The sequence below is a fragment of the Mastomys coucha genome, unplaced genomic scaffold, assembly GCF_008632895.1.
Source record: "Mastomys coucha isolate ucsf_1 unplaced genomic scaffold, UCSF_Mcou_1 pScaffold15, whole genome shotgun sequence".
NCBI classification, from domain to species: Eukaryota; Metazoa; Chordata; class Mammalia; order Rodentia; family Muridae; genus Mastomys; species Mastomys coucha.
The window spans coordinates 116854819-116870916 of NW_022196897.1; the positions used below are offsets into that span (position 1 = coordinate 116854819).

At 40.0% G+C, this 16098-nt stretch overlaps 1 protein-coding gene across 2 annotated transcripts in view; it reads right to left on the reverse strand.

Annotated features, from left to right (window-relative positions):
* Positions 1 to 16098, reverse strand: part of Rnf24 (ring finger protein 24) — a 54246-nt gene that overhangs the window by 6053 nt on the left and 32095 nt on the right. For both annotated transcript variants that reach the window (XR_004118855.1, XM_031371955.1), the window contains exons 2-4: positions 7273 to 7422; positions 3463 to 3505; positions 536 to 577 (exon numbers count right to left, since the gene is read on the reverse strand). Coding sequence is in view for 1 of the 2 variants with exons in the window: in XM_031371955.1 (XP_031227815.1) it covers positions 536 to 577; positions 3463 to 3505; positions 7273 to 7415 (228 nt within the window). In the remaining variant the exon portion in view is untranslated. The remainder of the gene's footprint in view (positions 1 to 535; positions 578 to 3462; positions 3506 to 7272; positions 7423 to 16098) is intronic.

Here is a 16098-nt window from a genome sequence, read left to right on the forward strand (position 1 = left end):
TGAGATCTCACAAAGAGAACTCTGAGACTTCGTGTGAGGGTTAATCCTCACTATCTCACAGGGCACATAGCCATTGTGGCTGTGAAGGTGTTCCAGAAGTGTGACTGAGGAGGGAGACACGCCTTAATGTGGGCTAGGTGTCCAAACTGCATAAGGAGAGAGGAGGAGCAGGAAAAGCTGGTGAGCAGCAGTGTTCATGTCTCTGCTTCCTACAGGAGGACAGTGTGAGCAGCTCATCCACCTAGGGCTATGGCTAAGCCTGGCTCGCTGCCAGCTCTTCTTCACCGTGATTGACAGATACCCAAAATGTGAGCCACAACAAACCCTCTCGTTTGTAAGTTGCTATCTAGTGTTTTGTCACAGTGACAGGAGGGCTAACTGCTAATACACCATGTGCCTATGGTACTGTCACAGAGCCACTAGAGATATAGGGAGAAGCTTCATTTTTCAGCTTCTGAAAATGAAGGTATTCAAGTACACCACTCGTTTTAGAAAACAGCTCAAGGAACAATTAACATATTTAAAAGCAGCTTACCTCATGTAAATTAAGTTCTTTTACTTTTTCTTTTAATATAACCTGTAAGATTAAAATAATGTTCTTACACCAATGTAAATATATAGTGAATCAAGTTATATAATTCATGGAGATCTGTCTGACTCTTTCTGAGTGCTACAATTAACAACATTCCTTCATATATTCTGAAAAACACCTTTGTTGTTGTTGTTGTTTTAAGACAGGGTTTTCTCTTATAGCCCCGGATGTCCTAGAACTCATTCTGTCCTGGATGTCCAGGCTGGCCTCAAACTCACAGAAATGCTAGGATTAAAGGTATGTGCCACCACTGGCTGAGTTATTTTATTAAAGATAGGGTCTCATGTTGCTCAAGTTGATCTTGAACTCACTATGTAGCTAATAGTGACTTTTAACCTCTGATTTTCCCATCACGACCTTTGACTGCCTGGGATTACAGGTGAGTACCTATGCTCTGTGAGGATTGGACTCAGGTCCTTGTGCATGCTTGGCAAGCACTCTGAATTTTTACCTCCAGCTATAGAGTAGAGCAAATCTTGGGGAAAGACATAGATAAATTTGGTAGAAGCAATAACCTCATATTCAGTAAAACAGTATTGGTTGATGAGAATTAGTAATTCATACAAGATTAAAATGTAAAAGTGAATTTTATTTTAGAAGTTTGATTATTATATGCCAGTGTCCTCAGAAAATTTTTATCTAAATCTGTTTTGGGTGTGTGGTAACAAACATCAGCTGAAATGAATATAGCATTGTAAAAATTACATCAAAAAATAAAAATTTCTTAATACACATCATTAAAAAATTTTTGGAGGCTAGAGAGATCTCAGTTGTTAAGAGCACTGACTTCTTTTTGTTTGTTTGTTTGTTTTTTCAAGACAGGGTTTCTCTGTGTAGCCCTGGCTGTCCTGGAACTCACTCTGTAGACCAGGCTGGCCTCGAACTCAGAACTCAGAAATCCACCTGCCTCTGCCTCCCAAGTGCTGGGATTAAAGGCATGCGCCACCACCGCAAGGCGAGCACCGACTTCTTTCCAGAAGACCCAGGTTCAATTCTCAGCACCCACTTGACAGCTCACAACTAGTCTGTAACTCTAGTCTCAGGGGATCTGACTCCCTCATGCCTTCTTTAGGCCTGAGGGCACTAGACAAACACATGGTGCACAGACAAACATGCAGGGAAAACACCTGCACATGTAAAATTTTTTAATTATTTTATTTTATGAGCATGGGTGCTTTGCCTGCATGTGTATTTGTGTACCATGAACATGCCTGCTATCTCTGGAGACAAAAGACTGTCAGATCCTTGGAACCAGAGTCATGTGGGTTCTACCAAAGCACCATGTGCTCTTAACCCATGAATTTCACCTATTAAACAACCATCAAGGCCAGTTTTACTCTATAGCTAACTTATATGCAAACATCTTGTAGATATTCAAGATTATGACAGAACTGAGACAGAAGGACACACTCATTTAGAAAACTACAGCACTCACCTGTCCTAGTTCCACACGGCAGCCACTCACCTGTCCTAGACCCACAGGGCAGGCACTCACCTGTGCCAGACCCACAGGGCAGGCACTCACCTGTGCTAGACCCACAGGGCAGGCACTCACCTGTCCTAGACCCACAGGGCAGGCACTCACCTGTGCCAGACCCACAGGGCAGCTACTCACCTGTCCTAGACCCACAGGGCAGGCACTCACCTGTGCTAGACCCACAGGGCAGGCACTCACCTGTGCTAGACCCACCTGGCACTCACCTGTGCCAGACCCACCTGGCAGCCACTCACCTGTCCTAGACCCACAGGGGAGGTACTCACCTGTGCTAGACCCACAGGGCAGACACTCACCTGTGCTAGACCCACAGGGCAGACACTCACCTGTGCCAGACCCACCTGGCACTCACCTGTGCTAGACCCACAGGGCAGGCACTCACCTGTGCCAGACCCACCTGGCAGACACTCACCTGTGCTAGACCCACAGGGCAGGCACTCACCTGTGCTAGACCCACCTGGCAGACACTCATCTGTGCTAGACCTGCACGGCAGTGCTGGAGAGGTCACAGCAGTCATGGACAGGTGCACAATGAGTTCACTTCAAATACTGCCACACAGTCAAACAGAAGGATACACAACTCTAAAATATGACCCCAGTGCCAGCAAAATTAAAGAAGCTACCTTTCTTCCTTTCTTAAAAAAGCTGAGGGCAATAACAATTTCATGTTTGGAGCCAAAAGGGAAATCTAGGACCACTATTTGATTATGTTAGCAGTAAAATATTAATAGATGATACATGGAAGACTAAACTACTTTTATTTTGCTTCAAGAAAGGGTGGAGTCTATCAGCATGGGAGCACAGGCCTGTTAGCACTTGGAAAGCTGTGACAGGGGGACTGCTTCAAGTTCAGACCAGCCTGGACTACAAAATAGGTCCCGGGTCAACCTTGGGCATATAGTAAGACCCTGTTTAAAACAACAAAACATGCCACTGCCAACAAAGCAAGCTGGGATGATCAAAAACATAGGGGTGAAAGGCTGCTGACCCAAGGGCAAGAGAGTGAACACAGGAACACAGCTGGCCCCTCTGGGCAGTCGCTGTTGTTCATGAAGGAGGAGACCCACGCAGTGGGATGTGCATGCCATTAAATCAGTGGTGACTTGAAGGGTTACAGATGATAACATTTTTCTTTAACAAAGAGTAGCTGAAATTCTGTCATTTTATCCTATCATCTAAATTTTCTACAGCTTCAAATAATACCAATAAAAGATCATGTTAGAAAATCAAATTGCTCTATTCTGTGGTATAAACTGACAAAGGAAAAGCTTAGATGAACCCATAGTAAGATAATCCCAGTTTAAACTATGAATGGGCTCAGTGTCAAAGTTTATTGAAAAACATAGTAAAAGCTACTTGTAATTAAATTTCTCACCTGTTTGTAGGCATAAAATTCTTTGTGTGCTTGATGTCTCAGCCTAAAAGACACAAATGAGCAGTGAGATTGAGATTTTGGAGAGAGTACCCACTGAACCATGGGATATCACCCACTGTAAGTTCTAGAGAAATCTCACTGAAAACAAGAATCTCAATTCATCAGACATTCTAATGAAGAGAAAGATTTTTCATGCTAAGCAGTCTTAGTTCAATAGTTAATTTGTCTCATTCTTAATTAAAAAATTAATACACAAATTCAATAAAGTACAAAAACCAAGTACACAGTTCAGAAATGTAAAAAACGTATCTGCAGGAATACTTATCATTTACATCAAGATATAGGTTCTTCCAAGGGTCCCTGAAGCTTCTGAAATGACCTTTCCCAGTCAGTGTCCACCCTCAGAACTGGCCTATGTCTGGAGACAAACATGTTACCCCAGCACTTAGGAGACAGTGGTAAAGGGATCAAAGGTTTAGGGTCATTCTTGGCAACAGAGAATTTGAGGCCAGCCTAGGCTACATAAAACAGTGCCCCACATTCTGAAAATCATGTACTATTTTATCTAGTACATTTAGGTCTGAGAGCTACACTTTATGTGAACTGTAAGGTAGGCTCCTAGATTCTTTTTATCCTTGGACTGGTTCTTACTGGCTTCATAACATTTATCAAGTTCCTTCTTTCCCCATGAACTACAGTGCCTGTCTGTTACCAACCGTCTTGCAACATGTGGACTTTCTCCTCCACATGGCACCCTGCCCAGGGCTCTATCTTCCTGCCCTTGTATACTGGTTGCAATGGCATCCCTTAAAAGCTCTGAATCCTGGGTCTGGTGTAACTTAGGAATGAAGACAGGAAACAGGCCAGGTGACCAGGTGACTGCAGAACAGAAGCCAAACAGCAGCCATAAGTCAAGGGAAGCTAGGGTCTGTGGTCATTACCAGAAGCTAGGAGGAGGCCAGGAAGTGGACATGCCCTAAGAGACAGACACTTTGGTTGTCCGGACTCATCTGTTTCACAGCTGAGAAGGTCCTAGAAACCCAACACCCTGTGTCAATACTATGCTATTTTTAAATGTTTTATTCTAGGGGCTGGAGAGATGAGAGGACCAGTGTTTCATTTCCAGCACCGACATCAGATAGCTCACAACTGATTCTAATTTCAGTTCTAACACTATCTGGCCTCCACTGTACCTGCATACATGTATAGATACTTATATAGATACATGCACATAAAAAACACTACTTTTATTCCAAAAAACACATAAAAGGCAAAGAATCAGTATATATTTTTGATTTGATAAAATGTTACTATGTAGGCCAGACCAGCTTGGAACTTAAGAACTTCTTGCCTTAGGACCTGAACCACCATGCTCAGCTCACATACACTTCTTCCATGTTTCTCCAATGCTTACAGTTACAGAAGTACAGTACAGTTACCACACAGTAGAAAGCAACATGAACTAATGCTGACTATCATCATCAGCCAACTATCACCAATAGGCCCCATTTGAATTCCACAAGATTTTTCACTCATGCCCTTTCCTTAGCAATAGTCTAGCTTGGGATCCCATTTTATACCTGGTTATGTCTCCTTTGCCTCTGTTATCATGGCAGTTCCTTGGCTGTTCAAACCTTTGACACTTAGTCATTATTGGTTAGTTCAGGCATTGTCGACTGTAAAGTCACTATTGTACCATTTCTGACACACATCTTGGGGAAATAGGTTAAAATCATATCTCTATCTTATTTTTTGCTTTCTTACCACGAGACTCTAATTATTTGTATAGTTAACTGGGATTTACACACAAGAGTGAAAGCAGCCAGTTATGACAGCCCCCAGCTTTAATCCCAACACTCAGGAGGCAGAGGCAGGCAAATCTTGGAGCTGGAGGCCAGCCTGGTCTAAAGGGCAAGCTCCAGGCTAATGGAGGCCACAAAATAAGATCATGTCTGAAAACAAAAACAAAACCCCCAAATTTACACAACTTATAATAGTCTATGCTCTGTGGGCTAAAATTTAATACAATCATTATTTGTTGCTCAGGAATATTGGGACTAGTCTATAGTTAGTGATAGAATGCTTGTCTAGCAAGCAAGGGGAGGGGAGACCTGGCTTATAATTCCCTTCACCTATCCATGATTAGAATTCGAAGCTTCCTTCCTACTCCAAGTTTTATCATACCCTCTACCCAATTCTTTGAGACAGGTTCTTACTGTGTAGTTCAGGATGGCTTTGAACTCAAGATTTTGTTTTTTTAAACTTTTTTAGATTTATTTATTTTTTTTATATGTGAGTACACTGTCGCTGTCTTCAGACACACCAGAAGAGGGCATCTGATCCCATTACAGATGGTTGTGAGCCACCATGTGGGAATTGAACTCAGGACCTCTGGCAGAGCAGTCAGTGTTCTTAACCACTGAGCCACCTCTCCAGCCCCTGAACTCAGGATTTACTGTGTGTGAGAGCCACCTGGCCCTTCTTATTCTTTTTGTGAGACAGTCTTATTCTGTGGGAAATTACAGCCTGGAGGCTCCTACCTCTAACTAACACGCACTCAGAAACCTAAGGAGAGAGGAACAAGGCTCAAGGCTAGTCTGAGCTACGAGAGAGACCCTGTCTTAAAATAAAACAAATAACTTTTCCCTTTAATATCCTATTTTTTAACAAAACAAAAACAAATTAAAAAAACAAACAAAACTCTTTGAAGATCATGTAACAATTTTTTTAAAATTGTTTTGAGGCAAAGTTTTACAATGTGGCTCTGGCCATCTTGGAACTCACTATATAGACTAGGGTGGCCTCTGAGATCCATCTGGCCCTGCCTCCCCTGTGCTAGGATTAAAGTCTGTGCCACTACACTGGGATTCATGTAACATTTTAAATTGTGTTTTGGTGTAGGGCCTCACTATGTAGTTTAGTTAGCCTTAAACTCTTGATTATGTTGACTCCACCTCACTAAGATAACAAGTGTTTGCTACTACACCTGGCTTGCATAAAACTTTTAAAGTCAGTTTTGACTTTGAAAAATAGGCTCTATTTAATAATATAAAAGGTAAAAGTGTTTAGATAATAACAAGTCAGCCAGGCATAAAATATTACTGGCAAAATTTATCACTGCATCCCACGTGAGCTGTCCCATGTTTCTGTGTATACTGAACACTTATAGTGTGGAATGTTTAGCGTGTTGTGCAGATAAGTAGTTACATCAATACACAACTACTTCTGCATCACAAAGGTACTTGAAGTCCCGAAAGACCAATGCAAGAGGCATTTTAAGGTATGGCTCTTGACTTAAAACGTTGTCTTCTGATCCATGATGACTTCAGATGACAGTGGTGTAAAATGCCTTTGAGCAGAGCAATTTCCAGTAGACTAATTCAGGACTCTGGAGGCAGAGGCAGGTGGATCTCTAGGAGTTCGTGTCCTGCCTGGTCTATGCAGTGAGTACCAGGCCAGTCAGGGATGGACAGATTGAGGCTCTGTCTCAAATCAAAACAAAACACAACCCAAAACAAGAAAGTAGACTAAATCTTAGAGACAATGATGTAAGTGTATCAGAATTGGGTGCTAATATTGTGGAAAAACTACTGAAGACCAATTTCTACTACAGAGGCAAACACCTCATCAGCAGATAGGATTGAAAATTACACAAAAGTGGGTTACTAAACACCAGCCCATAATTAAAATGCTAGGCTACCATGGCTTTAGAAAACTGGCCCATTCTTACACAGAATCCTTTTTGACTTTATGGTAGAAATTACTGTTTCAAGTATTCTGAAATATTTGAAAATAATAAAAATTGATTACCTAATCAAGTAGCAACAGAAGAGTAAACTAAGGATGAAGACAAACACAGCAGTGCCAAAAACCACAATATATATGTTGAGAGGCAGATTCTGGAATCCAATATTAGGCATCCTGAAGTTATAATGTGGGAAATCTGAGCTCATGGATGAACTGTGGGGAAAGAAAGAATGGAAAAGAATTAGGTGTGGACAGGTGTCATAGTGCATGTCTGTAATCCCTGCCCTTGGGTGAATGAGGCAGGAGAATTGCTATGAGTTTGAGGTTAGCCAAAGCTATATAGCAAGACTTTAAAAAATAAACAAAGCAAAACCAAACCCCCTTTAGAACTTAGAGAGCATTATATAATAATACATGAGAGGCAAAAGTTTTCTAATGCCTAACCTGAACTAAAATAAGGTAAAGTATTATATTATTATTATCTTCTTTCATTAATTTATCATATCAAAATTTACCAATTTCATTATATTTAAAACATAGAGCATTTCAATTTACATTCATAAGGCACTACATGAAACAATGTCAGTAATTAATCAACACAAAAAGCCTTTAAGTACATGAAGAAAAAAATGTATTAAAACTTCTCAGATTATCTAACTTAACTCACCCCCTAATGTAGTAGTATTCACCTCTTAACTTACCAGAACTTATAATGGTAAACATAAAAATAACTCATATGGACTGGCAAGATAGCAAGCCTGACAAGCCAGTTCCATGCCTAGAACCCATATAAAGGGGAGAGGAGTCTCTTTCCCTCCTGTGACATATACAGTAACAACCACCTCAGGAAGAGAAGATTAAGTAATTATATAGCATCCAATGTTACAGTCTGGTTATTTCTCAGAAAGTTTAATAATAAATAGAGTTAGGCCTGGTAGTACACAACTTTAATTCCTATATTCAGAGGCAGAGGTATTTCTGTGAGTTCAAGGCCAGCTTGTCTACACAAGAAGTTCTAGGCTATCCAGGGATATACAGTGAGAATCTACAAAAACAAAACAATACAAAACAAAATGAAAAACGCAATTGTATTATCATGTGATCCAACATTTCCAGTCCTAGCAATATCACAAAGATCTGAGTACAACTGTTCAAACAAATCCTGTGTATGATTCATTGTTGCTCACAGGTAGAAAGGCCTAGATGCCTAATGAGATGAACAAGCAAAACTGTGCTTGTCACTACAAAGGAGTCCTAGTCAGTCATAAAAAGTGAACTGAATTCTCTGGGAGCCCACTGGCCAGGGAAGCACTCAGTCCCCCAGTCTTACCCCAGCTCTGTAGCAAACTGTCTGCTGCACCCCTCCTTCTCTGCCCCCATCCCCAGGACACTAAGCAGATCCTAGTGGAACACCATGCTTTCTTCCATTTTGTGGATCCCTTCAAACCACCCAACCCCAACCTCATTCTCAAGACCTAGAAATACATTTACCTGAAATCCCCAATGGCCACACCTGGCAGAATTCCAGAAGAATCCCTACCAGCAACATACAGCTACCACCTCCTAAGATCCAGAAGGGCAACATACAGCTACCACCTCCTAAGATCCAGAAGGGCAACACACAGCTACCACCTCCTAAGATCCAGAAGGGCAACACACAGCTACCACCTCCTAAGATCCAGAAAGGGCAACATACAGCTACCACCTCCTAAGATCCAGAAGGGCAACATACAGCTACCACCTCCTAAGATCCAGAAGGGCAACAGAAAACAAGGAACAAAACACTACCCAAGGAAAAGACTGATGTCAGAACTTAGAATTATGATCATCACAAACCGATATCTAGACACGGGCATAAAAACAATAACAAGGACAGTATGTTTCCACTAGAGCCCAGCATGCTTACTACAGTAGGTCCTAAGGCTTGCCAACATAGCTGAAGCCCAGGACAAGGACTTTAAAGTAGTCTTTATAAGTATGATAGAGGATCATAAGGAGGAAATGAATATATCTCCTAAAGATCTCTATGAAAACACAAACAAGTGGAAGGAGATGAGTAAAAGAATGGAAATGGCATTGATAAAGAAAGCCCAAACATCTGAGGAAAATCTGGAAATGAAAAATTTAGGAACTTGAATGGGTGCCTCAGAGGCAAGCCTTGGCAGCAGTATATAAGAGATAGAAGAGAGAGTCTCAGGCACTGAAGGTATGATATTTGAAATGGAACCTTGGTCAAAGAAGATGGTAAGTCTAAAAAAAAATCTTGGCTTAGAACAGTCAGAAAATCTGGGACACTATGATATGAAAAGACCAAATCTAAGAAGACTAGGAATAGAAGAAAAAACCCAGGTCAAAGGCACAGAAAACAGACCAGAAAAGAAATTCCCCTGGGCACAACAATCAAAATACTAAGCATACAGAGCAAAGAAAGAATATTTAAAAACTGCAAAGGAAAAGACTAAGTAACATATAAAGGCAGACCTATTAGAATAACACCTAACGTCTTAATGGAGACTTTTTTTTTTAAAAAAAGATTTTATTTATTTATTATATGTAGGTACATTAGCTGTCTTCAGATATCATTACAGATCAATGTGAGCCACCTTAATGGAGACTTTAAAAGCCAGATGTAGAATAAAAAGATGTTTTACAGACTGAGACTGTGGACACTGTCCCAGACTACTATACCCAGCAAAAATGTCAATTACAATAGAAGGTGGCCTGGGTAGATAGAGCACATCCAAATTGACCCCAGACACCCAGAAGCTCCAGGTGCCACTAAGATGAGTGAGTAAGAGATGGAGAGATGGAGATAGAGAGAGAGAAGTAGAAGCTGGAGAGATGGCTCAGCGGTTAAGAGCACTGACTGTTCTTCCAGAGGTCCTGAGTTCAATTCCCAGCAACCACGTGGTGGCTCACAACCATCTGTAACGAGATCTGATGCCCTCTTCTGGGGTGTCTGAAGACAGCTACAATGTACTCATATAAATAAGAGAGAGAGAGAGAGGTAGAATGGTGTGTGCACAGTGAAGAGGGGCTGTACTACAGACTCGAGAGTAGTAAGGAACAGCCTGATGTGAGTAGTCAACAATGCCACCTGAGGCCATGCTGAGGTTCTGGCCCATGCTGCTGCGGGGGTCTGTTACACCAAAGGCCATGTGGACATCTCTGAGGGCTGTGCAGAGCTGGCCCACTCCTCACCTCAGCATTGTGGGAGAGGTAGCACCACCCTGCATCAGTTGCAGCACTTAAGAATGAGCTCACACCTCACCTGGGCAGCACAGTAGGGCTGGCTCTGGTGTGGGTGTGAAAGCAGATGAGCTGTTTCTGCCCCTTGCCTGGGCAGTGCTGGGGAGCTGGCCCTGGTGGAGTAGGTGCAGGTGTGCCAGCCCTGGGGGGAGGCAGGCGTGAGTGTGGGAGAGCTGGAGGGGAGGTCTGTCCAACTCAGCTACCACCCAGACTCAGGGCTTGGAGCTGGCCCACCCCAACATGTACCCTATCTATGAACTGCTGGAGCATTTGAAGGGGCTGATCCTGTAGAACCAAAGCTGCAGGATCTCCATGACACAGGGCAACAACAATCCTGAAAGAGTCCCAGTGAGGATCCAGTATTGATAGTATAGCAGAAGCCAGAGGCCCCAAACCAGACCAATGACTCAATGAACTGAACATGTGCATGAAAAGCTGTTTTGGCAAAAGGGTATACTGTGTGACAGACACACTGCACCTTCTACATCAAGATTTTGTTTGTTTGCTTTCTGTTGGGGGGAGGTTGTAAGGGCAAAGAGGGAGGATGTGGAGGGATAGGGAGATGAGTGGGATTAGGGTGCATAAAGTTAAAAAAAAATCAATAAAGTTAAAATAGATGGGAAAATAATATATTCTATGATAAAACCAAGTTTAAGCAGTACCTACCTACAAATCTAGCCTTATAGAAGATATTAGAAGGAAAACTTCAACCTAAAGAGGTTAGCCATACCCAAGAAAACAAGGAATAAATAATCCCAAACCAGCAAAGCAAAGGTAGAGGTACACCATGACAACAAAATAACAGAAATAAACAGTGTTCATTAATACTTGTCAACATTAATGGCCTCAATTCCCCAATTAAAAAAACAAAAAACAAAAACCACATGCCAATGGACTGGATTAGAAAACAGGATCCATCTTTCTGATGAATCCCAGAAACATACCTTAACATCAAGGATAGATATCACCTCAGAGTAAAAGGATGGAAAAACAAATTCCAAGCAAATGGACCTAAGAAGCAAGCTGGTGTAGCCACTCTAATATCTGACAAAATAGACTTCAAAGTAACTAGAAGAGATTGGGAAAGATACTATGTACTCAAAGGAAAAACCCACCACGAGACCACTGCAATTTTTTTACAAACACAAGGGCACCCAAATTCATAAAATATTACTACAGCTTAAATCATATATTGATCCTCAAACAGTGATAGTGGGTGACTTCAATACTCTACTCTCATCAATTAACAGGTCATCCAGACAAAAAATAAACAGAGAAATGCTGGAGCCAAATGATGTCATAAACCAAATGAACCTAGCAAAAATATATAGAACATTCTATCCAGACAGAATATACATCCTTCCAAAGAGTATATGAGCATTCCATCCAAAAAGAATACACTTCCTTCTTAGCAGCTCATGGAACTTTCTCCAAAATTTACCACATACTTGGATACAAAGCAAGTCTCAATAGATATAATACCCCTCATCCTATATGACCTCCATGGATTCAAGCTGGATATCAACAGAAACAAGAGAAAGCTTACAGACCCATGGAAGCTGAACAACAACGCATACACTACTACATGAAAAATGGATCAAGACAGTAATCTGAAGGAAATTAAAGACTTTCTACAAATGAATGAAAAAATACAGGACATATCCAAACTTATGGGACACAATGAAGGTGGTTCTACCAGGCAAGGTCAAAGCACTAGTTGCCTACATTACAAGAACTAAATTCAAAACAAACAAAAACAAAAACAAAAAACTGGGGAGATCTCAGACTAGTAAGAAAACACCTGAAATCTCTAAAACTAAAAGAAGAAATCATACCCAAAAGGAGTAGATGGCAAGAAACAATCAAACTCAGGGCTGAAATCAATAAAATGGAAACAGTAACAAAACTAATATAAAGAATCAATGAAACTAAGAGTGGATTCTTTGAGAGCATCAGTAAGACTGACAAATCCTTAGCCAAATTAACTATAAGGCAGAGAGAGAAGATGCAAATTAACAAAATTAGAGATGAGAAGGGGGACATAACAGACACCAAGGACATTCAAGAATCATTAAGGACACACTTTAAAATCTTGTACTCCATCTTACTGGAAAATCTAAAAAAAAAGATAATTTATTGCTGTATACATACAGACCTATAACTCCTATTTATTACTTCTATTTAGAAGCAGTAATTAAAAGTCTAACAAAACAAAACAAACCCAAAAACAACAGCAACAAAAAGCAAAAAAACAAAAACAAAAACCAAAAAGCAACCACACACCTAGGGCCAGATGGTTTTAGCTCAGAATTCTACCAGATTTTCAAAGAAGAATTAATACCTCTCAAACTATTCCAAATAGAAACATAAGAAACTTTGTCCAATTTGTTTTATGAGGCAAGTTACTCTGATACCCAAACTACATAAATATCCAACAAATAAAAGTAAAGACCAATTTTCCTTTTGAACATAGATGCAAAAAAAAAAAAAAAATCTCAGTAAAATGCTTGAAATACAAGTACATAGCAAAAAGATAATCAATCATGATCAGGTTGGTTTTACTTCAGAGATGCAGAGATGGCACAACAACTGATAAATATGATCCACCAGATAAATAGATAAATAGATAAATAGATAAATAGGAAACCACATGATTATCTCACTAGATGCAGAAAAGGCCTTTGACAAAATCCAACATTCCTCCATAATAAAAGTCCTGAAGAGATAAAGACTATATCTCAACATAATAAAGGCGATTTTTTAAAATAGTTTTTTTTAAAGATTTATTTATTTATTATATGTAAGTACACTGTGGCTGTCTTCAGACACTCCAGAAGAGGGAGTCAGATCTTGTTACAGATGGTTGTGAGCCACCATGTGGTTGCTGGAATTTGAACTCAGGACCTTTGGAAGAACAGTTGGCGCTCTTAACCACTGAGCCATCTCTCCAGCCCCCATAATAAAGGCAATTTATAGCAAGCTCATATTCAACATCAAATTAAATAGAGAGAAACTCAAAGCAATTCCACTAAAATCAAGAACAAGACAAAGCTGTCATCCTTTCCATACCTATTCAACATAGTACTTGAAGTCTTAGCCACAGCAGTAAGACAACTGAAGGAGACCAAGAGCATACAAATTGGAAAGGAAGTTATCGAAGTATCTTTATTTGCAGATGATATGATATTATACATAAGTGGCCCTAAAAACTCCAGTGGGAAATTTCTACAGCTGATAAAAACTTTCAGCAAAGAGTCTAGATACAAAATCAACTCAAAACAATCAGTAGCCTTCTTATATACAAGTAACAAATGGACTGAGAAAGAAATCAAGAAAACAAGACTTTTCATAATGGCCTCAAGTAATATAAAATATCTTGACATAACTCTAAGCAAGCAAGTAAAGACTTGTATGATAAAAACTAAGACACTGATGAAAGAAACTGAAGAAGACAGCAGAAGATCTCCCATGCACACAGACTGGTAGGATTAACACAGTAAAAATGGCTGTCCTATGAAAAGCAATCTACAGATTCAATGTAATCTCCATCCAAATTCCATTCACAGGTCTTGAAAGGACAAATTTTGGCTTCATATGGAAACACAACACACACATGCACACACAGACAGGACAGCTAAAACAATCCTAAATAATAAAAGAACTGCTGGAGGTATGACCATCCCTGACCTCAAATTGTACTACAGAGCTACAGTTAATATAAACAATGTTGTAGAGGAGTTTTAATCAACAACCTGGCAACTCTGGCTAGAATATAGTCACACCCTTAGTACCTTTAATCCCAAACAACAATGTCTAAATGAAGGAGAAAGTGACTGAATCAGAGAAAAGACTTAACAGAGTAGGATATGCCCAATTCTCACGAGGACAGGAAAGAGTGTCTATTTAAGAGAGATGCCACAGAATTGGAAGTCAATGAGTTGTGAGCTGAATCAGTTGGGAGTCAGTGCAGTGAGTACATTACAGTAGGATTGAATTCGTTTGTGAGTTCATATAGTTCAGTGAAGTCCTCCAAAGGCAGCTGAATCCAGAATAAGGAGCCAGAAGATTAAAACAAATCGACAGTTTACGGACAAGCAGAGCAATTAAGTGAGAAGCTGAGAGAAACCAAATTGAATCAGTCAGCTTGGAGAGGAGTTTTGGTTGGAACAGCTGAGTTGAAACAGCTTGCCAGAGTTCAGAAAGAACTAGAAAGGATGAACTTATTCAGTAGTAAGCCTCTGAAATGACAATTACATGAGGAGAATAAAAGTTATACTTACACAGCATGGTACTGATACAAAAAATGCACATATTGATCAATGGGATGGAACTGAAGACACAGATGTAAATCCTTACACCAATGGACGCTTGTTTTTTGATAAAGCCAAAGACACACCATGGGGGAAAGGCAGCAACTTCAACAAATGTTGTTGGTCAAACTGGATGACTGTATGTAGAAGAATCCAAATAGATTCATACTTATCACCATGTGCAAAGTTCAACTCCAAATGGATCAAAGACTTCAACATAAAACCAGACACACTGAATCTGATAGAAGAAACTTTCTGAATAGAGCACCAATAGCTCACAGTTATAAGACCAACAATAAATGAAGCTGAAGAGCTTCTGCTCGGCAAAGAACATTTGGACAAAGCAGCAGTCTACAGAGTGGGAAAAGATTTGTACTAATTATATATCCAACAGGGGCTAATACCAAAATGTATAAAGAACTCAAGGGGAAAAAAGCCAAACATAGACATCAAGAAAACTAGTAAACTAATTTAAAAATGGGATACAGATCTAAATAAAACATTCTCAAAAGAGGAAACTCAAATGGCTGAGAAACACTTAACTGTTCATCCTTAGTCACTAGGGAAATGCAAATCTAAACTACTTTAAGATAACATCTTAACTTGTCAGAATGGCTAAAATCAATCAACAAAACAAATGACAGCTCATGCTGGCAAGGATATGGAATAAAAGAAATAATCATCTATTGTTGGTGGGCCTGAAAACTTGAACAGGCACAATGGGATTCAGTGTGGTGGTTCCTCAGGAAGAGGGGAATCAATCTACCCCCAGATCCATATCTGAGGCATATACCTAAAGGATGCTCCATCCTACCAAAGACACTTGTTCGATGTTCATTGCAATAGCCAGAAACTGAAAACCTAGATGTTCCTCAAGAGATATCCCACAACCTTTCCTTTATACTATCAATTTTAAAAGAACAAAAAACAAAGTACTGGAAATGAATTGGATAATTAAACTTTAGAAGAATAAATTATATAAGCTAGAAATACAGGGAAAACCAAAAGTAGATTAAGAGAAAAAAACAAAAACCAAGTAGGTTTGAGTCAACTAACCAAACATTAAAAAATTGCTATTCTGAGACCTTTAAAACTTAATGAGAATTTGAATATTAATTTATAATTTAGATTATTATATTTTATAGGCATATGAACAGCCAAAGGGGTTCAAGAAGAAGTGACTTTTAAAAAAATATTATGTCACTGAGGACCTTGAGCATGCTAGGGAAGCTGTGTTCTTCCTGGCTGCTTGGGGCTGCATGGCTACTCTGCAGGCTGCTGTACTGTTGCATAACTGGGTGGGAGGCGCTGGCATTTTTACAGTCCACAG